The sequence below is a fragment of the Lepus europaeus genome, chromosome 3 (genome assembly GCF_033115175.1).
Source record: "Lepus europaeus isolate LE1 chromosome 3, mLepTim1.pri, whole genome shotgun sequence".
In the NCBI taxonomy this organism is placed as follows: domain Eukaryota; kingdom Metazoa; phylum Chordata; class Mammalia; order Lagomorpha; family Leporidae; genus Lepus; species Lepus europaeus.
The window spans coordinates 36,836,358-36,862,998 of record NC_084829.1 but is presented as its reverse complement, the minus strand read 5'-3'; the positions used below and the strand labels follow the sequence as shown (position 1 = coordinate 36,862,998).

Here is a 26,641-nt window from a genome sequence, read left to right as displayed (position 1 = left end):
ACAGGTGCCAGAGCCGTGGCGGGCAGATGAGCAGCTCAGGGAGGGGGCTGAGCAGGGCATAGCGCCTAGGCCTTCCCCAAGCCCCCAGCAGCCCACCGGGGAGGTTTGGGCTGTAATCTTAGCAAGAAGAGCTGTCTTGCTTAGTTCTCGCCATGCTGGAAGTGAATGGAGCAGGTGAGATTTAACCTAGGGTGTGTGACCCCAGAACCCACGCCGTTTCTACTATGCTAAGCCAAGAGCTTCTTCGGTCTGACCCCTGACCCCGCTTCTTGCTGACCGATGCGAATTTCTGCCCCGCACAAGCTGTTGGGAAAACTCCGGAGTGGAAGTGGCTCTGGAAAGGATGGGTAAATTCTTTTTTTTTTTTTTTTTTTTTTGACAGGCACAGTGGACAGTGAGAGAGAGAGACAGAGAGAAAGGTCTTCCTTTGCCGTTGGTTCACCCTCCAATGGCTGCCGTGGCTGCACATTGTGCTGATCCGAAGCCAGGAGCCAGGTGCTTCTCCTGGTCTCCCATGCCGGTGCAGGGCCCAAGGGCTTGGGCCATCCTCCACTGCACTCCCGGGCCACAGCAGAGAACTGGCCTGGAAGAGGGGCAACCGGGACAGAATCCGGCGCCCCGACTGGGACTAGAACCCGGGGTGCTGGCGCCGCAGGTGGAGGATTAGCCTATTGAGCCGCGGTGCTGGCCAGGATGGGTAAATTCTTAGACATGGACATCGTTGACTGCAAAACATCCTGTGTGGAAGAACTTTCTTACAGCTGGTGTCGTGGAGCCATGGGGAAGTTCTGTCATTGGGAGCCGCCGTGGGGAGGAGGGGGTGCAGTTTAAGCAGGCAGAGGGTGGACAGGCGCCCGGCCCCGGGCTTATTAAAGGGATTCCACATGGGTGGTTGGGACTGGCATGCCCTCCATCTCTGAGGTTCTGGAATTCTCACAGCGCCTTGCTGCATATGTGGGAAGTGACCCCTGTGTGCCTTACTCTCCCTTTAAAAACAGCCACCGAGGCCATCCACACGCCATGTGATTTGCCCAACAATCGCACACCAGCAAGCTGGTGTGGAATACAATCTGCCTCTCATTTTTACAGTTCACAGATGATTCTGCCCTGGTCCTGGTCGGGGTGGGGGTGGGGTGGAGACAAGCCATTTCAGGACATTGTACAGACGTGGAAACTCTGGCAGAGAGCAGCTCAGGGCGTCGCCTGACATCAGAGGGCCAGGCAGCCCTTTCTGTGGCTCCAGCCCTCACCTTCTTTCCCTGAGCGTTGGACTTGAGCCCTGGGCTGAAGAGGCTGAGCGAGCCTGGGTTGCCATGGTGACGGCCTTTTCTCGCCAGCATTCAGGATTGCACCTGCATCTGTGTAGAGGGGCCCAGCCTGACCCCGCTGGCAGGCAGGTGCCCCTGGGAGGCGGGAAGGCCCTGCGGTTTCAGCAGGTCAGCTTTCCCACCAGGGAGGGTGGCGGCCAGCCTACTAGCAGGAGCTGAAGCAACCGAGCAATGAATACCAAGGTATTGGGTCACCAAGGTCCCGCCTGCAAGAGCAGCTGGGAAGAGGAGTTGAACTGGAGCACCGACACGGAGTTTTTGCAATTCTTAATGAGCAGCCCGAGCCTGGCAAAGGGCAGGGGCCTCTCCCCATGCCTCGGGCGGGGAGCACTGGATTCAGCCTCCCCGAAGCACCTGCACTTCCACCAGGAGGCCCGTGGGGATGGAGGCAAGGACATCTGTTCTTATTACACACGCACATTGTGAAGGAAGTAATTTTTTAAAGATGCAGATAAGCAAAAAGAGAAAAAAAAAAAAGCTTAGCTGTCTTCCTCCCGAAGGTTATCATTTGATTTTTTCGACTTTATATATGTATTTTCTTTTTTAGACCTTATATAGTTTTTCTTTTTATTCTTACTTAGAGGGAATCCTATTTTATACACTATGTGTGACTTACTGTTTTCACCTAATGTGAGTGTCTTTCGCAGTCAATAAATCCCCCTTCACAAGCTAGTTTTCAAAGTCGAATATGAGATTATGGTGAGGGGACATCATTATTTATTAGAGGTCCGCTATAGGGATGGGGCAATAATTGTGCTTCCTTGCTTGCTTTTTAAGGGAATGTGGCTGTGGAAAGACTCACTCTAAATTCTTTGCCCACGTCCTTAACTATTTTTCTTAGAGTGGATTCCTAGAAGCGGGAGTGCCGGGGCCAAGGCACGCATGTGTAGGATCTGGCGATGCTGCCTGTACGTGTGGCTTTTGTGTGTTACTCATTTATGGCTGACTCTCAAGCCTCCAGGGCGGTGATGAGTAACCGGGACAGAGCGGCAGCCACAATCATGGGAATCGTGTGGACATTCCCACCAGGTGCTCACATCTGCCCTGGAAATGGGCCGTGCTTCCACCAGCATCGTGTGGCCAGGGAAGGAGGAGGCAGGGGATGTCTGACTCCTCCCAGTCCCGGGCCTTGTGCAAAACTCAATCCCTGTTGTCCCGGGGGCCGCAGAGCACGGGGTGACGTTGTGTCTGCATCTCCGGGTCTCTGTGTGCATCTTTGCCTGCAGATTCTGTCTCTCTGAGTCTCTGTCTCTCTCCTTTCTCTTCCTTTCTCTCTCTTTCTCCACCCTCGGGAGAATATTCTGGTTAAACAAGTCTTCATTGGTAGACAGTCGAGCGTCAAGCACAGCAGCTGCTGGGCTTGCGAGGAGGGATAAATTTAGTTCCTTCTTTACGCATCTCTGTTCTCCCAGCACCTTCTCCCATCAAAGGCCTCCTTCCAAGCGGCATGCAGACCGCCAGGCTGTGTGGGACAGTGACCACTGCAAGGTGGAACTCAAAAAAGGCACCACAGGGCCAGCATTGTGGCACAGCACGTAAAGCCACATGGCCCATGATGTGACATCCTACTTAGATGCTGGTTCAAGTCCCAGCTGTTCCACTTCTGACCCAGCTCCCTGCCAATGGCCTGGAAAAGCAGTGGAGGATGGCTCAAGTGCTTGGGCCCCTACACCCACATGGGAGACCTGGAAGGAGATCCTGGTTCCTGGCTTCGACCTGGCCCAGCCTTGGCCATTGTGGCCATCTGGGGAGTGAACCAGTGGTTAGAAGATCTCTCTCTCTCTCTGTGTCTCTCCCTCTCTTTGTAATTCTGACTTTAGGATAAATAAAAACTTAAAAAAAAAAAAATTGCACCACAGGCTTAAACTGTCGTGTGCCTCAGGGAGGTTCTCTGGGGGCCAGGTTTTGGTCCCCTCCTCTGCTCTCGCTGCACTTTGCCCATAGAAGGTTCTTCAGAGAATGCACCTGTAGGAGATGGACCACCCTCCCCACCTCCACCACCCTCCCCACCTCCACCAAGCCTCCCCAGCACTTAGTGGGAGTGCTCAATGTTTGCTCTGTGTGTGAACAAAGGAAAATAAAAACCCGAGAGAGACAGAGATGCCCCTGGATGGATAGGTAAGTGGGTTATGTATGTGGATTACCCTGGCTAACTGACCACGTTTTATGAGCCTATTGTGCCAAGAACCTGAGCAGCAACCTCAGTGAATAGGATGCCGGGACTGAGACTTTGAAGGGCATTTGGAAGTCACCTCTCCACTTAAGCTACTCAGAGGAAGTTTCATCTGTGGCTGTGTCCATTGCAAAGCCAGGTTCAAATCCCAGCTGTACCGCATGCTATCTGGATCATCAAGAACTGACTCCATGACCTTTGTTAGCTTTTATTATTCCACCTGTAGAAAAAGGCAAAAGAGGAGCCAGCGCTATGGCGTAGTGGGTAAAGTCGCCACCTGCAGCGCCGGCATCCCATATGGGTGCTGGTTCGAGTCCCGGCTGCTCCACTTCCAATCCAGCTCTCTGCTGTGGCCTGGGAAAGCAGTGGAGGATGGCCCAAGTGCCGGGGCCCCTGCACCCACATGGGAGACCCAGAAGAAGCTCCTGTATCCCAGCTTCTGATTGGTGCAGCTCCAGCCATCGAGGCCAACTGGGGAGTGAACCAGTGAATAGAAGACCTCTCTCTCTGCCTCTCCTTCTCTCTACTGTGTAACTCTGACTTTCAGATAAATAAATAAATCTTAAAAAAGAAAGAAAGAGGAAAAGAGCATCCACCTTGCTGTGTCATCACAAGGCAGACAGTTTCAGAAACACCTGCGTATAACAAGCGCCCAACGTCGGTTTTGCCAGCAATTCCCTATGTGACCAGGGGCGGGCTTCCTCATCTGAACAGGGCACATGGTCCCTCCCCGACTTCTGACCGAGGTGTGGGCTCACAGGTGCATGTAAAGGGGCAGGGCCTGTGTGAGAGGGCGCCCCCAGGCCGCAGTGCTGATCTGCTTGGCCCCACGCTGCCTCTCCTGCCAACAGGCTCCGGAGGAGAGAGGGAGCTGGCAGAACCCTGAAGGAGAGGGAGGAGGAAAGGTGGATCGCTTTTATCTCATTTGTTTAAGTGCGTATGTTCCCCCACTCGGAGGGAGGCAAGATGGTCTCTGCCTTGTTCCTGCCTTCGTCCCTAGCATTCAGTATGGAGCCTGGAACACATAGGCTTGTGATAAACACGAATGCATGCGTGGATAATGAACACAGAGGAACCGCAGACGTCGAGGGGGACACGGAGGCTCAGGGAGAGGAGGAGCCAGGTGAAACAGCAGCTCTTCCCCCCACCTCCCCACGGCCTCCTGCTACATGACAAGTCCTAGAAAGATGGGCCCCTGGAGGCTGACAGTTTAAGCTGCTGGGATCCAGCATGCAGGAATTAGGTCCGCTGCCGTGTGGGATGGATCTGTCGCCAGGGATGTGCCGGCCTGGTCTCCCACCGACTGGTAGCCTAGCAACAGCCTCCAGCTCCTCCAATCACCACGCGGCACTGACACGGGCGGCCCTGCTCCTTCCGCACCGGGAACTCCGGGCGCAGCAGCTCCTGGGGGTAGTGGAGGGGCGGGGCACCGGGGCTGGCGAGCCCAGCATTCCCAGGAAAGCCCTGGCAACTCTCAGAGTCCCTGCATGGAGCACGAGGGAGTCTGCCGCTCCTGCCTGGCCCCAGGTTGCAGGTTGCATCCTAGGCTGACCCTTCCCGTGGGTATATCTTGACAACCTAGCCCCACCATAATAATAATGGTGAGGATGATTATCGTGACAACAGTAGCTTCCTCAAAAAAGTCTTTGCTATCTATAATCTCAGTTTATCCTCACAGTGGCAGCGAGCCCCTGAGGGGGAAGTGACCCTGTTTTCGTCATCGTTCTATTTGTGCGCCCCATGCCACAGCGCCATTGGCTGGATGCTACAGTGTTGTCACTGGAAGACCCACAGAGGCCCTCAGGGGCTCTCGTTTATTGGAGAGTCAGAGAGAGACAAAGAGATCTTCCACCTTCTGGTTCACTCCCCAAATGGCCGCAGCGGCTGGGGCTGGGCCAGGTTGAAGCCAGGGACCTGGAGATCCATTAGAGTTTCCCATGCGGGTGAAGGGACCCAAGCAGTTGGGCCATCTTCCACTGCTTTCCCAGGTGCATTAGCAGGTGCTGGATTGGAAGTGGAGCAGCCAGGACTCAAAGCAGTGCCCATGTGGGATGCCAGCATGGCAGGCAGCAGCTTAACCCACTGCACCACAATGCTGGCCCCAGAAGGAATCTTAAATAGTCTATGACACAGCTAAAAGCATGGCTGTTCCGAGGTAAAGCCAGGTGGGGGCCCATTGCCTCACTCTAGCTTAGGAAGGAGCCCCTCAGCTCACCGCTCTAAAGCTGCTGGGATTCTGGGAGCCTAGGTCAGAGACAACAGCCCAGACAGACGCTCGCCTGGGGAAAAGGGCAGGCTCAGGCACAGTGGCCCGCAGACCACTGGGCTGGAAGTGAAAGCAGGCCTGGGTGTAGCACAGGCCACCCGGTCCACGGGGGCAGAACCCGAACGTGCCGCAACCCCCTACGTGTCTGCTCTGGTCTGAATGCACTCCAGGCTTTAGCCAACAGCAAGAAACCCTGACCTAGTTTGCACTTCAAACCAAACCAAATGGTAATTTTGATGGAGAGTAACCAGGCTACACACACCTCCTCTAACCCCAAGAGTTCACTGCAGACTCAGGCTTAAAAGGCCGGGTTGTAGGATCCGAGTTGCTATGGGAACACAAGTGGTCCTGCCCACTCATCACCAGAGCTCTGACAAGCCACACACCCCCCACATCAGGCCCAGGCCCCCAGGGCCCAGCCCCCACCTGCCCTGTGTACCTTTCCCCCAGAACCCTGTACTGATCACCCTGACATGAAACAAGCGGAGGCAGTGTGTCTAGAAAGTTCTTTGAAAACTCACAATGTCCACAGAGCCACTGCTCCGGCTCTCACCCCTCTGTTTTCTTTGGAGGGCCCAGAAGGTTCTTTTGCGATCCTGCTTCAAGGCCACAGGCAATGCCACCCCCTCAGCCTCTCCCTGTGCAGTGAGGGGACCCTGGGGTCAGGCTGCAGCAAAGAACCAGCCACCCCGAGGCCTGGGATTTGTGGTGGGGGGCACCTCCAGGCAAACTCTAGCTGACAAGGAGACAAGGTTGTCGGGCAGCAGCTCCTCCCTGGGGACCCGCTCTAATTAGGGCACACTGCGTGCCCAGCCAGACCTGCCCCTCTATCGAAGATCAAGGCTCTGGCCCACCGCCGTCTGAGGCTTCAGTCGGTCAGACCTGTTACGGAGGCCTCTGTCTGTCACGGGCAGCTCCAGGTCCCTGTGACAGCCCTGGGAGCTGGGCCCGCCCCAGCTGTCTCCTGCCCCTAACAGTCATGACAGCTCTGCACCTGCCTGGTGCCTCCCTGTCCACAGGTTCAACCTCACAGGCTGAGGCACTGAGGCCTGCTCAGTCACTAGTCCAAGGTCCACAGCAGAGGCGGCGCCAAGCCCCAGGGCGCCCAAGCCAGTCTGCTTCCGGGGACACGCCCCTGGTCTCCGGCCAACAGGGCAAGTTCAGACGGCTCCTTCCCAGCTCCCTCCTGAGGGTTCAGTTACCCCTGGGAGATGCCAAGGCTCTCCTGACACCAGCAGACCCAAATCTCCTCCAGATGGAGCCTCCCCTGTCCTCCAGGCCTTGCTCCAGCCAGGCCAGTCCCATCTTGGCCCATAAACGCATCCTGAAAACTTCTGCCCCCCCCCTTTCTCCATTTTTATGTATTTATTGATTTTGCCACCTTTCCAGACCTTATCCTAAAGCCTAGTATAAGATCTGCCTTCTCCAGGAAGCCAGACCTGCTCACCCTTCTCTTAGGCCACCCCAGCCCCTGAATGACTGCCTGTGACACTTACTGGCTCGTGAGTTACCCAGGCTGTCCCAAGCCAACTGCCTGCCTCTGCTTGATGCGCACCTTCAGGACAGGGCCCCAGATGCTCCTCAATCTATGATGGGGTCAGCTTCCTATAACCCCATTGAAAGTTGAAAATATTCAAAGTCAAAAATGCAGGTAAAGCCGCCGCCTGCAATGCCAGCATCCCATATGGGTGCCGATTCAAGTCCCAGCTGCTCCACTTCTGATCCAGCTCTCTGCTGTGGCCTGGGAAAGCAGTAGAAGATGGCCCAAGTCCTTGGGACCCTGCACCCACGTGGGAGACCTGGAAGAAGCTCCTGGCTCCTGCCTCCAATCGGTGCAGCTCTGGCCGTTGCAGCCAACTGGGGAGTGAACCAGCGGATGGAAGACCTCTCTCTCTCTCTCTCTCTCTCTCTCTCTCTCTGCCTCTCCTTCTCTCCCTGTGTAACTCTGACTTTCAGATAAATTAATAAATCTCTAAAAAACGCATCAAACCATCCCCCCTAACCTGGTGCACATCGAGCTTACTTACAGCCTACGTTACATGTGCTCAGAACACTTACATTAAGCCTATGGTGGGGCAAAATCACCTGACACAAAGCGAATTTTAAAATAACGTGTTGAATATCTCAGGTAATTTACAGAGTATTGTGCCGAAAGCGAAAAACCGCTGTAGCACTGCGAAGTGGGAAAATGCTAACTCAGAGACCTTACGCATGAAAAATGCATCCTCCCCGCCCCATTATTGCCTAGCCCAGTGTCAAATGCTGAGAAGCTACTCAAGAATGCATAAATGAACCATTTCATCCTCCCAAAGCCAAGACTGTTTCTGTCTTGTTTTCCAGCACTTAAGTTAACACCTGTAGGAACTTTATAAATTGTTAAATAAGCCAACAAGGAATGAATGGAGAGAAGGAATGACCTGAAGCAGGGACCGAGGAGGACCCTCCCCTCTGCTGGGCTGGCGGGAATCTTTCTAATCGGGAATGTGGGATTCTTCCGTGGCCCAGCCACACCTGAGTCTGGTGGGCAACCCGCAGGGCAGTGTGCCACCTCCGCCCTTTCTCTTGCGCTTGCCCCGTGTGGATGACCTGAGCTCCCGGGCTGGGACTGAGCCAAAAGCTTCCCTGCGTGGTGGTTTCACAAGGGCGGTTGGGGGTCCCCGCAGGGTGCAGAGGAGGACTCTTGGAGAGCACTGGGAGCCACACGTGGCTGCACTTTGCGTGTTTTCTTTATAGAATCAGGAACGGAGCTCAACTGTCTCTCCTGAACTTAATTCCAAAGTGAAGCAAAGATCCCCTGAACTTAATTCCAAAGTGAAGCAAAGAAACAAAGCTTAAACATGGGTCCACCAAATGCAATGTGGACACCTGAGTCAGATTCTGAGCCAGAGAAAGGACATTAGAAACACTGATGAGTTCCCCAGTGCTGTGGCGTAGCAGGTAAAGCCACCGCCTACAATGCTGGCATCCTCTCTCACGCAGGTTTGGATCTCGGCTGCTCCTCTTCCCATCCAGCTCCCTGCGAGTGGCCTGGGAAAGCAGTGAAGGATGGCCCAAGTGTTTGGCCTCTGCACCCAAATGGGAGACCTAGTAGAAGCTCCTGGCTTCAGCCTGGCTCAGCCCTGGCTGTTGCGGCCATCTGGGGAGTGAATTGGTGGATGGAAGACCTCTCTGTAGGTCTTTCAAATAAATAAATATGTCGTCTTCTTTTTTTTTTTTTTTTTTTTTTAGAAAGACAAACAGGTGAATTCTAATTATGTCTGAATTAATTCACAGTGATGGAGCCACGCCAGCGTTTCAGCGTTGGTCTTGTCAGTGTTAGCCTTAGGGGAAACCAGGCGCGGGAGGTACAGAAGCGACTGTACCCACTGAGCAGCTTTCCTGTAAAGCTCACGTCACTCCAAAATTAGAAGCTTGCTGTTAAATGAAAACACAGATGAGGCAAGGCATTTAGGACCTAGCAGAGGCTCTGTGAACTGGTGGTGCTAGGGGGATGGATTAGTGCACGTCACCTACGTGAGCTGTTTAGCAAAGAGACATTCCTCCCGAGGAACCAGCACATCTGAGCTTTACCAGTGCTCTTTCACCTAACTGTCCAAAGGAGGAAGAAGTGTTTAGCCTAGACTGTAACGTGCCTGTGTTCCCCACTGGAGCGTCTGGGTTTGATTCCTGGTTCCTGACACCTGCTTCCTAGCAGTGCAGACCCGGGGAGGCCGTGGTGACAGCGCAAGCAGTTGGGTTCCTGCCACTCCTATGGGAGACCTGGATTGAGTTCCTGGCTCCCAGCTTCCGTCCAGCCCAGACCCTTAAATATTTTAAGCCCAAAGGATTATTCTGGGAAATAAATCTTTATCCACTTGCTGGAGAAGTTTAAGCATGTACAACACAAGTTCCGTTGAGAAAGTAGACCGGCAGGGAGCCCAACATGGTAGCGGGGGTTACAACAACCACACGGTGACACCACTGGGACAGCATTTTATAGAGTTCTTCTTTGCCTTTACCAAGCCATTTGATCTCACTGTGCTAATCAATGTGCAATTGCTTGGCCTGTGGAGTGTTGGGAGAAAGCCTTTATGCTTCTTGCAAAGCAACTATTGAAGTCACAAGCGTAGAAATGTAGAGAAATCCCAGTCCTGGCTGTGTGGTACGAACCGGGGGAAATTATCCACTCTCTAACTCCCCGTCTCCCCATCTGTAAAATGACTATAAATATAGTATCCACTTCCTGTGGTGCTGGGCGATTAAAGTCGACGCCGCACGGAAGTAAAGCTCTGCCCACACCTGGCACATGGGAGAGCTTGGCCAACAGCTGCAAGCGTTAGTAGCATGAGAGCCGGCTGTGGACCAAGCGAAACGCCTTTTCCCCCAAAACACGGCCGCCTCGGGCAGATCAATCGTTCCGGCACTGATTTTTTATTATTATTATTTTTTATTTTTTTGACAGGCAGAGTGGACAGTGAGAGAGAGAGACAGAGAGAAAGGTCTTCCTTTTTGCTGTTGGTTCACCCTCCAATGGCCACCGCGGCCGGCGCGCCGCACGGATCTGAAGCCAGGAGTCAGGTGCTTCTCCTGGTCTCCCATGGGGTGCAGGGCCCAAGCACTTGGGCCATCCTCCACTGCACTCCCTGGCCACAGCAGAGAGCTGGCCTGGAAGAGGGGCAACTGGGACAGAATCTGGTGCCCTGACCGGGACTAGAACCCGGTGTGCCGGCGCCGCAAGGCGGAGGATTAGCCTATTGAGCCGCGGCGCCGGCCCCAGCACTGATTTTTAATAAAGCTATTTTGATTCTGAAAGTGTGCCCAGGAGCCAGGACTGAAACCCAAGTCACATCTGGGTAGCACAAACACACATGCGCATATGTACAAACAAACACACACACACACACACACACGGGAGAAAGCAGAGGCTGTCAGTCACGGCTCTAGTGACACAGTGGCCGAGCTGAAGACGAAGCTCTCCAGCTTCTGGAACAGATGTACCAACCAAAACCAGGGAGCGAAATATAAAGCAAAAGGATAGGACGTGTTGAATTCACAAGAAAGAAAGGGAAGAAATGAGGGATGGCCCGGCAGCCAGGGTCAGGGGAAGTACAGCTGGTGACGTCGTGGTGGCCATGGGGACAGTTATCCGACCAGGAGCCAGTGGAGGCTTGGATGCTTAGCATCAGGACCCCACGGAGGATGCTGCACCACTGAAAATCCCCATGGCCATGTCTGCCTGGCACTCTGGGTGGAAAAACCCAGTCTCCCATGCCAAAAAGGAATCCACACCCCAAGTCTGCCTTCCTTGTAGTTTAGAGCTTGGGTTACTAACAACCTTTGGAGTCAACTGGAGGCAAGCTGGTGATAACCCGGGGGTGCTGGCCAGGGTCAACCACGCCAGCCCAGAGCGGTGCTCCCACCTCCGGGCTACCAGAGTCCCCACAGGAAAACCAAGTCCTCTTGTAGATGAGCGCACAGTCACAGCACTGAAAGTGCTCACCAGACCAGGCTGGATTCCCCAGATGCCGGGCGTCTTTGTTGGTTTGCTTTAATAAGTTCCTTGGATTTGGGCCAGTGTTGCTAGTAAAGCCACCGCCTGCAGTGCCAGCATTCTGTGTGGGCACTGGTTCAAGTCCCAGATGCTCCACTTCCTATCTGGCACTCTGCTATGGCCTAGGAAAACAGCAGAAGATGGCCCAAGTCCTTGGGCCCCTGAACCTGCATGGGAGACCCAGAAGAAGCTCCTGGCTCCTGGTTTCAGATTGGCCTAGCTTCAGCCATTGAGGCTATGTGGAAAGTGAACCAGCAGATGGAAGGTGTTTCCCCCCTCCCTCTCTCTCTTCTGCCTTCCTGTAACTCTGCCTTTCAAATAAATAAATGTTTTTAAAAAAAATAAGTTCCTTGGATGTTCTTCAGTTAAAGTTTGAAAAACACCGCATTACCTTGCTTTTCTATTTTAAGACAATGTTCTTTTCACTTAGTCATTCATCCACTCAACATTCATTCATCAAAGTCTAATTTTGCGGCTAATCTTTGCCCCAGTGCCAGGAACACATCCACATGGCTTCTCTTGTCCATCGCCGACATGTCGGCGGTGTGTGTTCCCACCCCAAGTTACAGGTGGGAACACAGCATAAGGCAGGTCCCCAGCCAAGGACCCACAGCTGGAACTGCAGCCCAGCCCCCCACCTTCCAGGGAACTGTGCTCCCCTCCAATCCTGGCAGCGTGTCGGCCTGCAACGGAGTGACACAGACGGGTACACTCCAAGAAAAGGAGCTAGCAAAGCCCAGGTCCCCAAGAGGTAATCTCATCTTCCCAGGGCCAGCTCCAGCAGTGGCAGAGGGTCTGCTGCCTGGAACATACCTTGAGCCACCTGCCAGTGACACTAACTCCAGCGACCCATGGCTCCAGGGCCCAAGGGGCTGGCAGGAGCCCTGGTCCCAGGTGTGGGAGTCAGATAAGAACAGGAGGCGCCTGTGGCATCCTCCGTCTCCACAGGAGGAGTCATGCTGGTTCCTGCTGTGCCCCATTGTGGGCCTGGAGCCCCTGGGGCTCCCCTGGCCCTCGCATGTGCTACACAATGTCCTTTGGAAACCTGTTTTCCTGTCCAGGAAAGCGGCTTCCTCTTCTGAGACTCCAGGATGGATGCACCTGACACCTCTCAGCCTGGAACCCGCTTCCCTTGAACTGCAGGTGGCTCTCCCCTGGCTGCATCCACGGTCGGAGAGGCCTTCCCTGAGCAGCCCACCCCGAACTGCCCCACAGCAGTTTCGCCCATGCTTGCACAGCCTGCTTGTCCGCGCTGACCCTCTCTGTGTGCCTGTGCATCTCTGGCTGGATTGCACCAGAGGACGTCAGCTCCCTGAGGCTCCCGCTGTGCCGATCACAGCCAATCCGGTCCATTTCATCAGCATCTCAGTTATTCAGCCAGAGTCTGCTCCTCCGCCTCTTTGTCTGCAGCTTGATGGGATTAGGAGACTAATCTTTCTGGGAGACTTTCTTTAAATGGAATTTTAGCGAGATCCTCCCTGTATCAGAGAGACAATAGCAGAGCAGGCTAGTAGAAGCCGGGGCTTAGAGTACCTTCCCTCTACAGCCACAGAGCCTGGGGCTCCCTGGAACACAGTTTGGAAACCTCCAACTAGTGAGTCCCTCTCCCAGGGGCGAAATACAATTATCTCTAAAGTGAAATGGGCCGGCGCTGTGGCGCAGTGGGTAAAGCCACCAGCAGCGCCGGCATCACATATGGGTGCTGGTTCAAGTCCCAGCTGCTCCACTTCTGATCCAGCTCTCTGCTATGGCCTGGGAAAACAGTAGAAAATGGCCCAAGTCCTTGGGCTCCTGCACCACTCTGTGTAGGAGATCCAGAAAAAGCTCCTGACTCCTGGCTTTGGATTGGCACAGCTCCAGCCATTGTGGCCATCTGGGGAGTGAACCAGCGGATGGAAGACCTCTCTCTGCCTCTGCCTCTCTCTAACTCTGCCTTTCAAATAAAATGAATAAATCTTAAAAAAAATAAAGTAAGGACATCAGCTTAAAGTAAGGACATTCTGCAACATTCTAGCGTTACAAGTCACATCCATGGCTTTGGAAAACTATCTAAGAGTTAGGTAATAGCCCAAACAGAAACTACAGACATGTTCAGCACCACCCCTGCTCACAGGAGGCAGTCATCAGGAGTTGGTGAAGTAACTCCTGTCTTACGAGCCATTGGTGGGGGCCACCGGACTCGCAGGATCTCAGATGCTTCCTGCAGTCCCATCGATGACATGAGACAGAACATCTGCAACAATTAAGACAGTACAACGCCCCATGCTGGAACAGGCACTCAGATTCCACAGGCAAACTAGACCTCACGGAAAGGGAGACGGAGCCGGGTGACATGGAGGCTCTCCTGGGAGGAGGTGAAATCTCTGGAGAGGGGAAGGCCCCTGCAGGCAGGGAGCCCGTGGGTGCTGGGGTGCATGGGGCTGAGACACCCGTGTCCCTGGGGGCCAGGAAAGCAGCCTTCCGGTGGTTCAGCACTGAGACCCTCTCCGCCCATCAGACTGGACATGACCTTGTGCACATGGAATTATGGTCTCGGTCCCAAGCCAGGGGTCGCTTTTCCAGCACCCTTGTATCCGCAAATACGGTCATGGAGGCAGAGACCCAAGTGGTCGCCGTGTCCACTCATCCACTCTCTCCTTCCTTGGTTATGGAGCCTCCGATGTGCAGCTGGACACACGGCCTCCCAGAGTAAAGCCTACCTCTTCCAGCCTCCTTCACAGGCTGGCGTGGCCACGTAGCTGCTTCCCATCCATAGGATGGGGTCACCTCCAGGTCCTCCCCTATGAGGGGAGAGGTGGGCCTCACTGGAAGGCAGACATAGCACGGAGCCCTCTGGGACCACAGGAAGAGGCCATGCCTGTGAGCGGCACGATGGGCGGGGCCTGGGTCCTGACACCAGGGAGGGGCCACACCAGCCGTAGGGGACCAAGGATGGTGACAGGAGCAAGATGTCCTCTCCTGTCTCGGCAAAGCCTCTGCTATCCCAACCGATGTACTCTTTCAACAAGCCCTTAGGTGTGTGCGACACCCAGGGGTCCCCGCTGAGCCCCAGGGTGAGGCCGTGGGAGCAGGGGACAGCCGACTTCTCCCTCTGCCCAGTAGCTCAGCTGAGGCTCTGGGTGGCGGACTTGGTCTAGTGAATTCCTGGGACCAGAAGTGGAGAGAGATTTTGGTGTGGGTCTTACCGCCCTCCATACCCACCCCTACCCGCTAAGAGACCACGGGAGAAGCCCACCAGTGGCAGGCCGGGCTCAGAATCCTGCCGATGGAGGCTCCTGTGGCCTGTGTTCTCAGACCCCGGGGAGCAGGGCTCCTCATCACTGTGCTCCCCAAGGCGGGCCCTGGTCTCTGGGGCAGGGGCTGTGGCAGTCAGGGAGGGCTCTCAGAGGAGGCGGGGCACAGGCAGAGGTGGCATCCCTGGGAGAGGGGACAGCCTGGGCAAAGGCAATGAGACGGATGTATCCTGAGGCTGCCATGGGGGTGAGCAGTAGAGCCCCTGCCCTTGCCCTAACCCTCAGCATCACCCTTCTCCCGAACCCTGCACCTTTCACACTTGGGGTCTGGGTGTTGAGGGCAGAGGGGCAAGGTGAGCGGTGCTGGCAAAGAGCGGCGTGCAGAGCGCACAGCAAAGCCACCTGTTGAGCCCAGCCCGCAGACGTTCTGCCTCTGGCCCTCCCCTCCCCTGGCTCCGCTGTGCCCCCTCCCACCCAGAGAGTAGAAAGAAAGTGGATGGGGGCTGGGGCCGTGGCGCAGTAGGTTAATCCTCCCATATGGGTGCCGGTTTGAGTCCCGGCTGCTCCACTTCCCATCTAGCTCCCTGCTGTGGCCTGGGAAAGCAGTGGAAGATGGCCCAAGTCCTTGGGCCCCTGCACCTGCATGGGAGACCTGGAAGAAGCTCCTGGCTCCTGGCTTCAGATCAGCGCAGCTCTGGCCATTGCTGCCATTTGGAGAGTGAACCAATGGAAGGAAGACCTTTCTCTCTCCTCTCACTGTCTGTGACTCTACCTCTCAAATAAATAAATAAAATCTTTAAAAAAAGAAAGTGGACGCGAGAGGGCCGCCGAGGGAAGGGCACGTGCAGCTTCCACGTGAGTTTCAAATGACTGCAGGGTAAAGATCGTTTTAAAACCCACCACCCGGAGAAGGTGCTGCAGCATCGCTGGTTAAGCTGCTGCTTGGGACACCCTCATCCCACGTCAGAGTAAGTGGTTCGAGTCCCAGCTACTCCTCTTCCAATCCAGCTTCCTGCTAATGTACACCCTGGAAGGCAGCGGGTGATGGCTCAAGAGCTTGGGCCTCTGTCACCCATGTGGGAGACCTGGCTGGAGTTCCTGGCTCCTGGCATCAGCCTGGCCCAGCCCTGGCTGATGCAGACATTTGGGGAGTGAACCAGCAGATGGAAGATGATCTCTCTCTCTCTGCTTTTCAAGTAAAAGTAAATGAATAAATAGACATTTTAAACAAAATGCACAGCTCTGATGATGCGGGGCTGGGAGGAGACAGGTGGAAGTTGGTTGGCACACTGAGGAGGTGGTGATGATACAGATATGCCATGAAAACACAGGGCTTTATTGCCCTTGGCAATGTACTTCAAGTTTTTTAATATTAAAGTTGTTTGTTAAAACTTACTTATTTGAAAGGCAGAGTTACAGAGAGAGAGAGAGAGAGAGAGAGAGAGAGAGAGGTCTTCCATCTGCTGGCTCACTCCCCAAATGGCCACAACAGCAAGGGCTGGGCCAGGCTGAAGCCAGGAGCTTCATCCAGGTTTCCCATATGGTTGGCAGGAGCCCATGGACTTGGGTCATCTTCCACAGCTTTTCCCAGGAGCATTAGCAGGGAGCTGGATGGGAAATAGAGCAGCCAGGGCTGAAATTGGCAGCCGCATGGGATGCTGGCAATGCAGGCAGCAGCTTTACCTGCCTATGCCACAACGCAGGCCCCAGAATGCCTTTTAAATGTACACAAGTGTTCACAGCAGCACCATTCATAACAGCCCCAAATAAAAATAATGCAAGCACCCACGGTTTAGTGGATGGATAAGCCAAGGGCGTCTATTCACGCAATGGAACCTCAGTAAACCATGGAAAGGAGGCAGCACGGATCCACACAACAGATGAACCTGGCAAACATTGTGCTCAGTGAGAGGCCACGCACAGCCCACGCATTGTGACTCTCTTTATACGGAAGGGCCAGAACAGGTAAATCGGAGGTGACAGAAAGTAGATTAGCAGCTACCGGGGGGGTAGGGGCGTATGGAGGACTTAAGATGGCAGAAAAAGGGGTGGAGCATTTCTTTGGGGGGGTCAGTGAAATGTCCTGCCACTGACTGTATGGTGGCCCGGTGACTATACCAAAAGCCATTGAACTGCATATTTAAAAAAATTTTTTTAGAAAGGAGAAATGATTGGAAAAGAAAAACAGTAACAGTCACAAGAGGCTCTGGGGCACGTGCTCCCTAGTGGACAAGTCAGCTGGGTGTGGGGGAGGGCTCAGGGGAAGGCGCAGAGACCAGCCCCTGACCCACGGCCGGTCTCCCTCGTTAGTGGCTCAGCCTGAGCAGTCCACAGGAATTGATCCAGCCTGAAATCATGGCAGTGAAACTTTTTCTCTACCCTAAAACAAACCACTGCTCATGCGTACTCAGACACAGAGCTTGAGCTGGCCTGGGACTGTGTTAGGCCTTCTACAGGGTTCCACAGGAATGCTCGGCCTGCTGCCCCCACCTGGTCGTAAGCTTGGAGATGATAACATCTGTGTTCTCCAGTGTGCGCTTGCTCTCTCTGGGGCTGCACAGTGGGATCCCTTGGGAGAGCTTTGGGGCTGCACAGTGGGATCCCTTGGGGGAGCTTTGGGGCTGCACAGTGGGATCCCTTGGGGGAGCTTTAACAAGCACTGGTGTCTGACACTGCCCCCCAGAGAGTCTGATTTATTCGTCTGGGGAGGACCGGGGCAGTGGCAATTCCAACAGCTTCCCACGGTGATTCCACCGTGCAGCTGAGACTAAGGACTGTTGTGATGGAGCAGGTCCCGATAAGCACTGTGCAAAGACAAGAAGAGGGGCTGGTGCTGTGGCGTAGTGGGTAAAGCCATCGCCTGCGAGGCCAGCATCCCATAGGGCACTGGTTCGAGTCCTGGCTGCTCCACTTCCAATCCTGCTCCCTGCTAATGCCCCTGGGAAACCAGCAGAGGATGGTCCAAGTGCTTGGTTCCCTAGCACCCATGCGAGAGACCTGGATGAAGCTCCTGGCTCCTGCTTTCAGCCTGGTCCAGCCTTGGCCTTTGTGGCCATTTACAGAGTGAACCAGAGGATGGAAGAGTGCTCTCTGTGTGAGTGTCTGTAACTCTGCTTTTTGGGTAAATAAATAAAACTCTTAAAAATAAAACAAAAAAAATTTAAAGAGTAAAGACCAGAAGAGAAGTCCCAATTACAGCACAGAGGGTGGCAAATGTTCTACCCTAGAACCTGTCTTTAGGTTTATGTAACTCTGGATCCCAGTATACAAAATTTTTTTTTTTTTTTTGACAGGCAGAGTGGACAGTGAGAGAGAGACAGAGAGAAAGGTCTTCCTTTTTGCCGTTGGTTCACCCTCCAAATGGCCGCCACGGTAGGCGCGCTGCGGCCGGCGCACCGCGCTGATCCGATGGCAGGAGCCAGGGGCTTATCCTGGTCTCCCATGGGGTGCAGGGCCCAAGGGCTTGGGCCATCCTCCACTGCACTCCCTGGCCACAGCAGAGAGCTGGCCTGGAAGAGGGGCAACCGGGACAGAATCCAGTGCCCCGACCGGGACTAGAACCTGATGTGCCGGCGCCGCAAGGCAGAGGATTAGCCTAGTGAGCTGCGGCGCCGGCCCCAGTATACAAAATTTTTTTAAAAATATTTATTTATTTTTATTTTAGAGGCATAGTTACAGAGAAAGAGAGAGATCTTCCATTTGCTGGTTCACTCACCAAATGGCCACAATGGCCAGAGCTGCTCCAATCTGAAGCCAGGAGCCAGGAGCTTCTGGGTCTCCCACATGGCTGCAGGGGCCCAAAGGACCTGGGTGACCTCCGCTGCTTTCCCAGACACATTAGCAGGGAGCTGGATTGGAAGTGGAGCAGCCGGGACTCGGACCCGCACCCATATGGGATGCCAGTGCTGCAGGCCGGGGCTTAACCCGCAGCACCACAGCATCGCCCCCACAAACTCTTTCTTACTGTGGGTTTCTGGAGACCTCGGTTTCTGGGGCATCGCAATCCAAGTACTAACGGAGGCAGGGACAGCCAGGGGGTGCCCTCCAGCTCGAGGGCCGAGGCCCCGTCTTCAGGAAGAGTCTTCCCCATGCTGGACACAGCAGCTCACAGAGCCAACACCTGCCCCCCGAGACTCTCACATCCGCCCTTGACATCCGTGAGCCTGCATCATCCTCCACCCTTGGCTGTCGCCATGGCTTTGTCACCTTGTCATTGCCACATCCTTGCGAGAGACCTTGGTTCCTACTCAACCTGTCTCTACCTGTCCAACTTCTAGTCACCTTGCAGGCGCTAGCCTAACTGCCACTTCCAAGAGGCCTTCCATGGTTCGAGGTGTGCTCACTCCTACGCCTTTTGGTCTGCTAGCATGCAACTGGAACTTCCTTGCATTGTAACTATTCGGTGGCTGCCTTCAAATCTGAGAAGACTGTGCACTCCCTGAGGGCAGGAGAAGAGTTTCACTTTGCATCAGGTGCTTGTATCTTCTACAGGACCCAGTAGATGCTCAATGAACCCCAGAGAGAAAGAGGGAGGGAGGGAGGACAGACTTGCTGTGCTGTTTCCTAGGGGAAGGTATCAAGCAGTGGTGTAAGTGGAGATGGCATTTGAGTCTGCCAAATCTCCATTCTTTGGTAAGAAACAATTTTATTTCCCGAAATTATCCAAGCACACCTTTGAGGTAAGTTTCCAAGCTTACTTGCAACCAGATTGAAAATTCTGGAACCCCTACTGGTTGCATTGGGGACCACCTCTCCAAACATTTACCACTTCTTTAATGGCAATCAGGCACTGTCGTAAGTGCTTTTATAAGCATTTGCGTACACCTGCCTCCAAATTGGCCATTTCATGGAACCAGGCATACCTACAGAAGGTGAGGGGCCGCCATGTGGCACGGTGGGTTAAGCCATGGCCTGTGACACTGGCATGCCACATCAGAGCACAGTTTGGGTTTGGCCGCTCTGCTTCCAGTCCGGCTCCCTGCTAATAATGTACCTGGGGAGGCAGCAGATAATGTCCCAAGTGCTTGGGGCCCCTGTCACCCAGGTGGGAGACTTGGATGGAGTTCCTGGCTCCTGGCTTCAGTCGGGCCCTGCCCAGCTGTTGTGGGCATTTGGAGTGTGAACCAGAAGATAGAAGATCCTCTCCTTCTCTCTCTGTCACTCTGCCTCTCAAATAAATAAATCTTTAAAAAAACCGAAAAAACAAAGTAGACAATTATTCTTCTGCTGCCTCAGCTCTCAGGGGAATAAAACACACACAACCTTAGGACAGAAAAGCCCCCGAGGCAGCAAAGGGAGAGGGTGTGGCCTGGAGGAGAGAGGCCCTGGGGATTGTTTTTTCTTAAAGAGATAAATCCCTGGTTCTATGCAGACACACAAAGTAGGCGGTGAACCGCTAACAAACTTTTAGAACTATTAGGAATGTTCAGAGAAGTTGCTCAAAGAGATCGATATGCCAAAGCCATAAGCATCCCTTTATATCAGTGATAATCTATTAGATTAGAAAACATCAAGGGAAAGAACATTCCATTCCCTGTGGCAACAAAAACTGTAAGCCTCTCAGTAATGCATCTGATAAAAGACCATAATAGAGAGACTGCACTTCTAAATGGGAGATGTCATTTTATCAAAATCCCAGCAGAACTCTTCATGTAGGGGAAGAGAAAGCTAAGAATAATAGAGAGGGCCGGTGCTGTGGCATAGCAGGTGAAGCCGCCACCTGCAGTGCCAGCATCCCATATGGGTGCTGGTTCAAGTCCCAGCTGCTCCACTTCCGATCCAGGTCTCTGCTATGGCCTGGGAAAGCAGTGGAGGATGGCCCAAGTCCTTGGGCCCCTGCACCCGCATGGGAGACCTGGAAGAAGCTCCTGGCTCCTGGCTTTGAATCAGCCCAGCTCTGGCCATTGTGGTCAATTGGGGAGTGAACCAGCAGATGGAAGACCTCTCTCTCTCTCTCTGCCTTTCCTTCTCTCTCTGTGTAACTCTAACTTTCAAGTAAATTAATAAATCTTTAAAAAAAAATAATAGAGGCAATAATTAAAGAGGAAGGGGGGGGGCTTCCATGCATGGTGTGCCCCTCCTACAAGGCTATAATGACTGAACCAGTGTGACGTGACGCAGAAATAGATACTTCTGCCAACGAAATAGAAGAGACCCCGAGGACTGACTCCTAAGAATCCAGGAACTTGAATATAGCAGCGTTGCAAGCAAACATGGAGAGGGCTGCCTCTAACTGGCTATTGGACAGCGAATCCTGAAAATACTAGGTCTCTGCCTCAACCCATCAACAGAATCAACTCCAGAGGAGTGAACACGATTCTGAGAGAACAAAACTTTAAAACTTTTGAAAGGTCATGCACAAGAAGTCACCGTAATAAAGACAGATTTTTAGAACACAAATTAGGGGTGGGCGTTTAGCCTAGTGGCTAAGATGCCCTCATTCTGCATTGGAGTTCCTGGGTTCAATTCCTGCCTGCAGCCCCTCACTCCAGCTTCCCGTCAATGCAGAGAGTGATGCTTCATGTAACTGGGCTCCTGCCACCCACTTGGAAGACCTCGACTGAGTTCCCTCTGAGCTCCTGCCACTCACGTGGAAGACCTGGATTAAGTTTCTTGCTCTTGGCTTTGGTGAGGCCCAGTCCTAACTATTGCAGGCATCTGGGGAGTGAGCCAGTGGGTGGAAACTTTCTCTATGTCTCCCCCTCTATATTCTTCTGGCTTTCAAATAAATCAATCAATAGATTTTTTTTTAAAACCCACAAATCATAAGAAAAAAATTGATATATATCTGACTGCATTAACTTTAAAATTTTCTGAGTTACAAAAAGACATCCTAGACAAAATAGAAAGAGAAGCCCTAGAGTGGCCGAAGACAGGTGCAGGGTCTGTACCTGACAAACGGGTGGCGTGCAGAACAAACAAAGATCATCCAACAACGGAGAACTCAGCAGGGAACAGGAAAGAGCCCTGAGCAGGCCAGTCCCAGAGGAGGGAACAGAAGCGGTCAGTAAATAGCTACGGAGAGATGCGTAATGCCATGCAGATTAAGTAAGCAAAATAAATTAGATATAGCTTCATACTTGTAGACTGACATACAACTTTCAAGTCTGACCATACCCAGGGCTGAAGGCACTGTGGGAAAATCGGGGCTTGTCCCTGCTGCTGGTGGGGACAGAGGTACAACCACTCTGGAGACTGATTGAGCAATGCTCACGACATACACACACCCTAGAATGATAGGCTACGTATTCCAAGTGGGCATGGGAGACACCCGCATGGCTGTTCACTGCCGTATTGTTTAGACTAATAATTCAGTCGGTGGAATGGCTGTCCGCCCTGTGGTGCTGTCCTACGGGAATTCAGAAGCTGGGGACATCAGAAGACTTGGTCCTGGGGCTTGTTCTGCTTCCAGCTGACGACGAGGGACTTTGCAGTCTCCACTCCTTCTGCATCAACCGCTCTCCCCAAGACATCTTGAGCTCATGCCCTCCCCCTCTTGCAATTCCACAGAGAGACTTCTCCGAGCCCACTAACCACACACCTGCACCCCCACGCGCATGTCACTGCTTCGTCAAGAAGCAGGGCTGTTCAAGGAGTACGAGTGTAGACTCTGGCCAGCCTAGGTGCAAACTCCAGCTTTCCCGTGTGCTGTTTGCGTGACCGGAGGCAGGTTATACAAGCCTTCCGTGACTCAGTTGCTTCCCCTGTAAAATGGGAATAATGACAGTTTCCACCTGGGAAGGCTGTTGTGAGGACTGAATGGGTCAATACGCCCAAGACTTAGAAGAGAGTCTGATATAAAGGAAGTGCTAGTTAGCAGGAGTTAACGAGACTGAACCAGGCAACAGGGACACAGATTAGCCTCATGAACGTGCTGCTGAGTGGACAGAGAGTCCCCATCACCTCCCCCACCCCTAAACTTGTTTGGTAGTCTAGGCCCTGATTTCTGCACCCTGCCCCCGCAGTCAGGTGTCCTTGTCACAGGTATGAGTCCCTCCAGGCGCCCACCCAATCCCACTACCCATGCTGGTCACAGCCTGGCCAAGTAGGTTCCCAGCGGCAGCCACCAAATTGAATGAACTGGATTAATTCGGAACCATCTTTGAATGTCAGAGGGTGAAGGCACCACTGACTTCGTCGTCTATCTTAAGAATTTCCCTTGGGGTCAGCACTGAGGCGTAGTCGGCTAAGCCTCCACCTGTGGCATCAGCATTCCATGTGGGCTCCAGTTTGTGTCCTGGCTGCTCCTCTTCCCATCCAGCTCCCTGCTAATGGCCCAAGTGCTTGGACCCATGCACCCAAGTGGGAGACCTGGAAGAAGCTCCTGGCTCCTAGCTTCGGATGGGCCCAACTCCAGCTATTGTGGCCATTTGGGGAGTAAACCAGCATATGGAAGACCTCTCTCTCCCCTCTCTCTTTCTCTTTCTCTAACTCTACCTCTCAAAAAAATAAATAAAAATCTTTAAAAATTTTCCCTTGAAGACAGGGGAGTTGGGAGTGACAGAATAGGAGAGCCCCATGGGATCTTGGGAAGGGGCTCCTCCCAGGGGCCAGGCACCTCCAGAGTGGGATTTCCCTGACTCCAGGACAGCACTGGGGGGCTCGCCCCAGCCCGTCCCGAAGGCCATTGGGTGCTGAAGGCATTAACCGCTGTGTCATTGGCAGAGGACTCTGTGCACACAGAAAGACCTGGAAGGATGCGGGCTGAGCCCTGAGCCACAGGAGGTGCTGAGCCCTGAGCCACAGGAGGGAGAGAGGGCCTGGGGAGACGGCGTGGGGAAGGCTTTCTTTTTACTCTACATTGTTTGAATTTTGTAGAGCAAGAAAGAATGTGTAACTTGTGAATTTTTTTTTTTTTTTTTTTTTTTTTTTACAGGCAGAGTGGACAGACAGTGAGAGAGAGAGACAGAGAGAAAGGTCTTCCTTTTGCCGTTGGTTCACCCTCCAATGGCCGCCGCGGTAGGCGCGCTACGGCCGGCGCACCGCGCTGATCCAATGGCAGGAGCCAGGTGCTTATCCTGGTCTCCCATGGGGGTGCAGGGCCCAAGCACTTGGGCCATCCTCCACTGCACTCCCTGGCCACAGCAGAGAGCTGGCCTGGAAGAGGGGCAACCGGGACAGGATCGGTGCCCCGACTGGGACTAGTACCTGGTGTGCCGACGCCACAAGGTGGAGGATTAGCCTAGTGAGCCACGGCGCTAGCTTTGTGAAATATTTTTTAAATTAAAAAAATAAAAATCCCATCCTCTCCTTTGAGAGGAAAAGAGACATATAGAGAGAAAGATAAATGGCCACACGGCTGAGGCTGGGCCAGGGCCTCCACCCAGCTCTCCCGCATGGGTGGCGGGGACCCAAGTGCTTGGGCTACCACCTGCTGCCTCCCAAGGCCTGCATTCACAGGGAGCTGGAGTCAGGAGCAGGAATCGGGCACGGGACCCGGGCACATCCGACGTGCGATGCAGGCATCTCAGCTGGCGTCCCAAATGCTGGGGTAAATGCCCGCCCCTGTCCCTTGTGAAATATTTAGCAAGAAAAGGCGTCTTGTGCGTAAGAGGTGCTCAGCGAGAGGGACTGACTGTTACTCTTGACAACAAAGACTTGGCAGGCAGTGTGGACACCGTGGCAGGATGGGACCTGCAGGGAAGCTGGCTGAGCTCAGGGGCCCTGCGGGGAGTCTCCCGGGCTCTCCTTGCGTGAAGCCTCAGCCTCCCGCTCAGGGCCCCCATCCGCTCTGCCCAGCAGGGGGCGGGGGGGTGCCCGACAGGTGCCACAGGCCCAACAGGTGCCACTGGCAGTTCACTTGTGTTGGTGCGGATAATCCTTTAGCAACAAAAAGCAAGGCACAGGGAGTCCCACCCCTGTTGTGAAAAGACAGAGCCGGGGTCCAGTCCACGGGGCCATTGCTCTTCCCCACCTCCCCACGCCGCCTGCATCCCCTCCCCTCCCCCAGGCCTCCAACTGAAGTGTCAGCTGGCATCTCTGGGCTTGGGAGCCCCTGACCCAGACTTGCTGGCTGCCCCTCCGCCAGGCAGGGTCTCTCTCTGTGCCTTCAAGGGGCTTCTCCTCCCATGTTATTGAGGTCTGTCTCCATCCGCCACCTTGGAAACAGCTTCCCTGAGCACCCTTCTAAAACGGGCCCCGCGGGGGTCCCTACGCCTTTCCTGCACAGTTCCGTCGCTTCCTGCCATCGTGCCCAATGGGGTGCTCAGCTCACTGACTGCGGAGACGCCTCCATGGCGGCTGCTCCCCCTGCCCAGGCTGCCACAGCCCCCTCGGGCCAAGGAGGCCAGAAGGTGAGCCAGGATGGCCCAGTCTCCTACCCTCGGCCCTCCCTTCTCTGTGGCTCTCCCTGCCTCCTCCTCTCATCTTTCCAGCCACCCGGGAAGCCAGGTGGACAGACCCAACCCTGCCAAGCTGATGGAGAGCTGAAGCCTTGCCCTGCCCAAAGGCATTGGCATTTATTTGCATGTTAAAAAAAAAAAAAACCGGCGGGAGGTACAATGCCCACGACTGCACCCGCCCCTTGACCTCGACCCGGTATCACTTCTGCAGAGACCCTGCCCCTCTGACTCCTAGGCTTAGGATCAGGGCAGCTCTCTCTGACACCGACCCACCTCTGCCTTCCCCACCACCCAGGCCTGGCTTTGCCCCACAAGCATCCCCTCCCCAAGCTTCCTGGGGCTCTGCTCTGAAGATGCCCCCTGTCCCACCCCCCAAGATGTGCCAGAGAACCCAGAACAAAGGTCTTACCCATTTCAATCCCGCAGATGACCAGGGCGGCGATTACGGCCCCTGCCGATGTCCCCGCAAAGCGATGGGCTGTGTCCAGCATCCGGGGGGCCAGGTCCCGCAGGGCGTCCACAGCCCCGGCCTGGTAGTAGGACAGGAACCCGCTACCCGAGAAGGAGATGGAATGAGGGGTGTCCGGGTCCCCCTTAAACACCTGCTCGTTCATCTCTTCCGCCTCTGGTCCCCCGCTGGGAGCAGGATCACCCTTCAGGCTCGCCTGCCCCAGCTGGGGCCCGCCGCTCCTGTTGGAACTTGCTGCCCAGCTGCCTGGCCAGCCCGAGCTTGGAATGGAGCCGTCTCCAGGCTGTTGGGAACTCCGCAGCGGGTTCAGGCAGCAGCTGCCGACCTGGGAGGCAGCCCCAAAGGTTGGTGAGGGGCCCCAGGTCCCGGGGCGGGGGCTCGGTGCGGAAGGCCCCGGGGGTGTGAGCAGGGTCCTGGTCCCCGAGCTGCTGCTGGCATCATTGCTCGGCTCACTTCATCTCCGGCGCGGGCTCCTCAGCCCTCGGCACACCTGGCAGCACTCGTGGCGCCCGGCACAGGCCGTACCTGGAGCAGCCGGCACTACTGAACCCTCAGCTGAGAGGCATCCGAAGCCAAGGCCGCAGTTGCCTGGGATCAGGCAGCCCAGCCCCTGAGGGGAGGGGACTCCCCCGGAGGAGGCGGCCTTGGCCCTCAAAGGCGGCACACAGCACCTGTGGGCCTCCCACAGCCACACCCTCCCCGGCTCCTCCAGGCCGTGTCCGTGTGCACCATGTATTTGCACAATTCCTTTTGCTTATTCACTATTTCACATGTGTATTTGTCTATACACATGTCAGGACCGGCCAAGGGCAAAATCATACAGGAGAAGTTTGGCCCTGGGGCCCAGCTCAGCACCCCCTCTGCTCCTGGCCCCTTCCCTGACCCTTTAACCCTTGCTCATCATGCCTCTCACTGAGCCCAGAGCCTCACTCACTCTCCTAAGCACCCAGGAAGAGCTCAGTCTGAAATCCAGATCGTTCTAAGTATCTGGGCCTTCCCAAATCTGTTCTGCTCCCCACTCTGAGATGGCAAAGGTTCATCCCAAGGCTGAACGTAACAGGGTGAGGGTCAGGGCAGGGAGCCATCTGGTGAGGGAGGGGACACCTGGGACCAGGGGTCACCTGTGGGAGCTGCCCATGCAATCCTGGCCACAGCCCCCCAGCCTCACCGCATCTCCCCACACAGCACCCGAGGCAGAACTAGAACACAGGCTCCAAGTCACCAGCCCAACGCCTGGTCCAGCCTCCACCCTCTCTGACATCACTGGTCCTGGGCAGCTCACACCAGTGCTGGGGACCTGCC

The 26,641-nt window shown here is 54.6% G+C and overlaps 1 protein-coding gene across 1 annotated transcript in view; it reads right to left on the bottom strand.

Annotated features, from left to right (window-relative positions):
* PNPLA1 (patatin like phospholipase domain containing 1) overlaps positions 1-25,484 on the bottom strand; it is a 37,282-nt gene extending 11,798 nt beyond the window's left edge. The window contains exon 1 of the mRNA XM_062187181.1: positions 25,280-25,484. Within this exon, the coding sequence (XP_062043165.1) occupies positions 25,280-25,484 (205 nt within the window). The remainder of the gene's footprint in view (positions 1-25,279) is intronic.
* Positions 25,485-26,641: the final 1,157 nt, after the last annotated feature.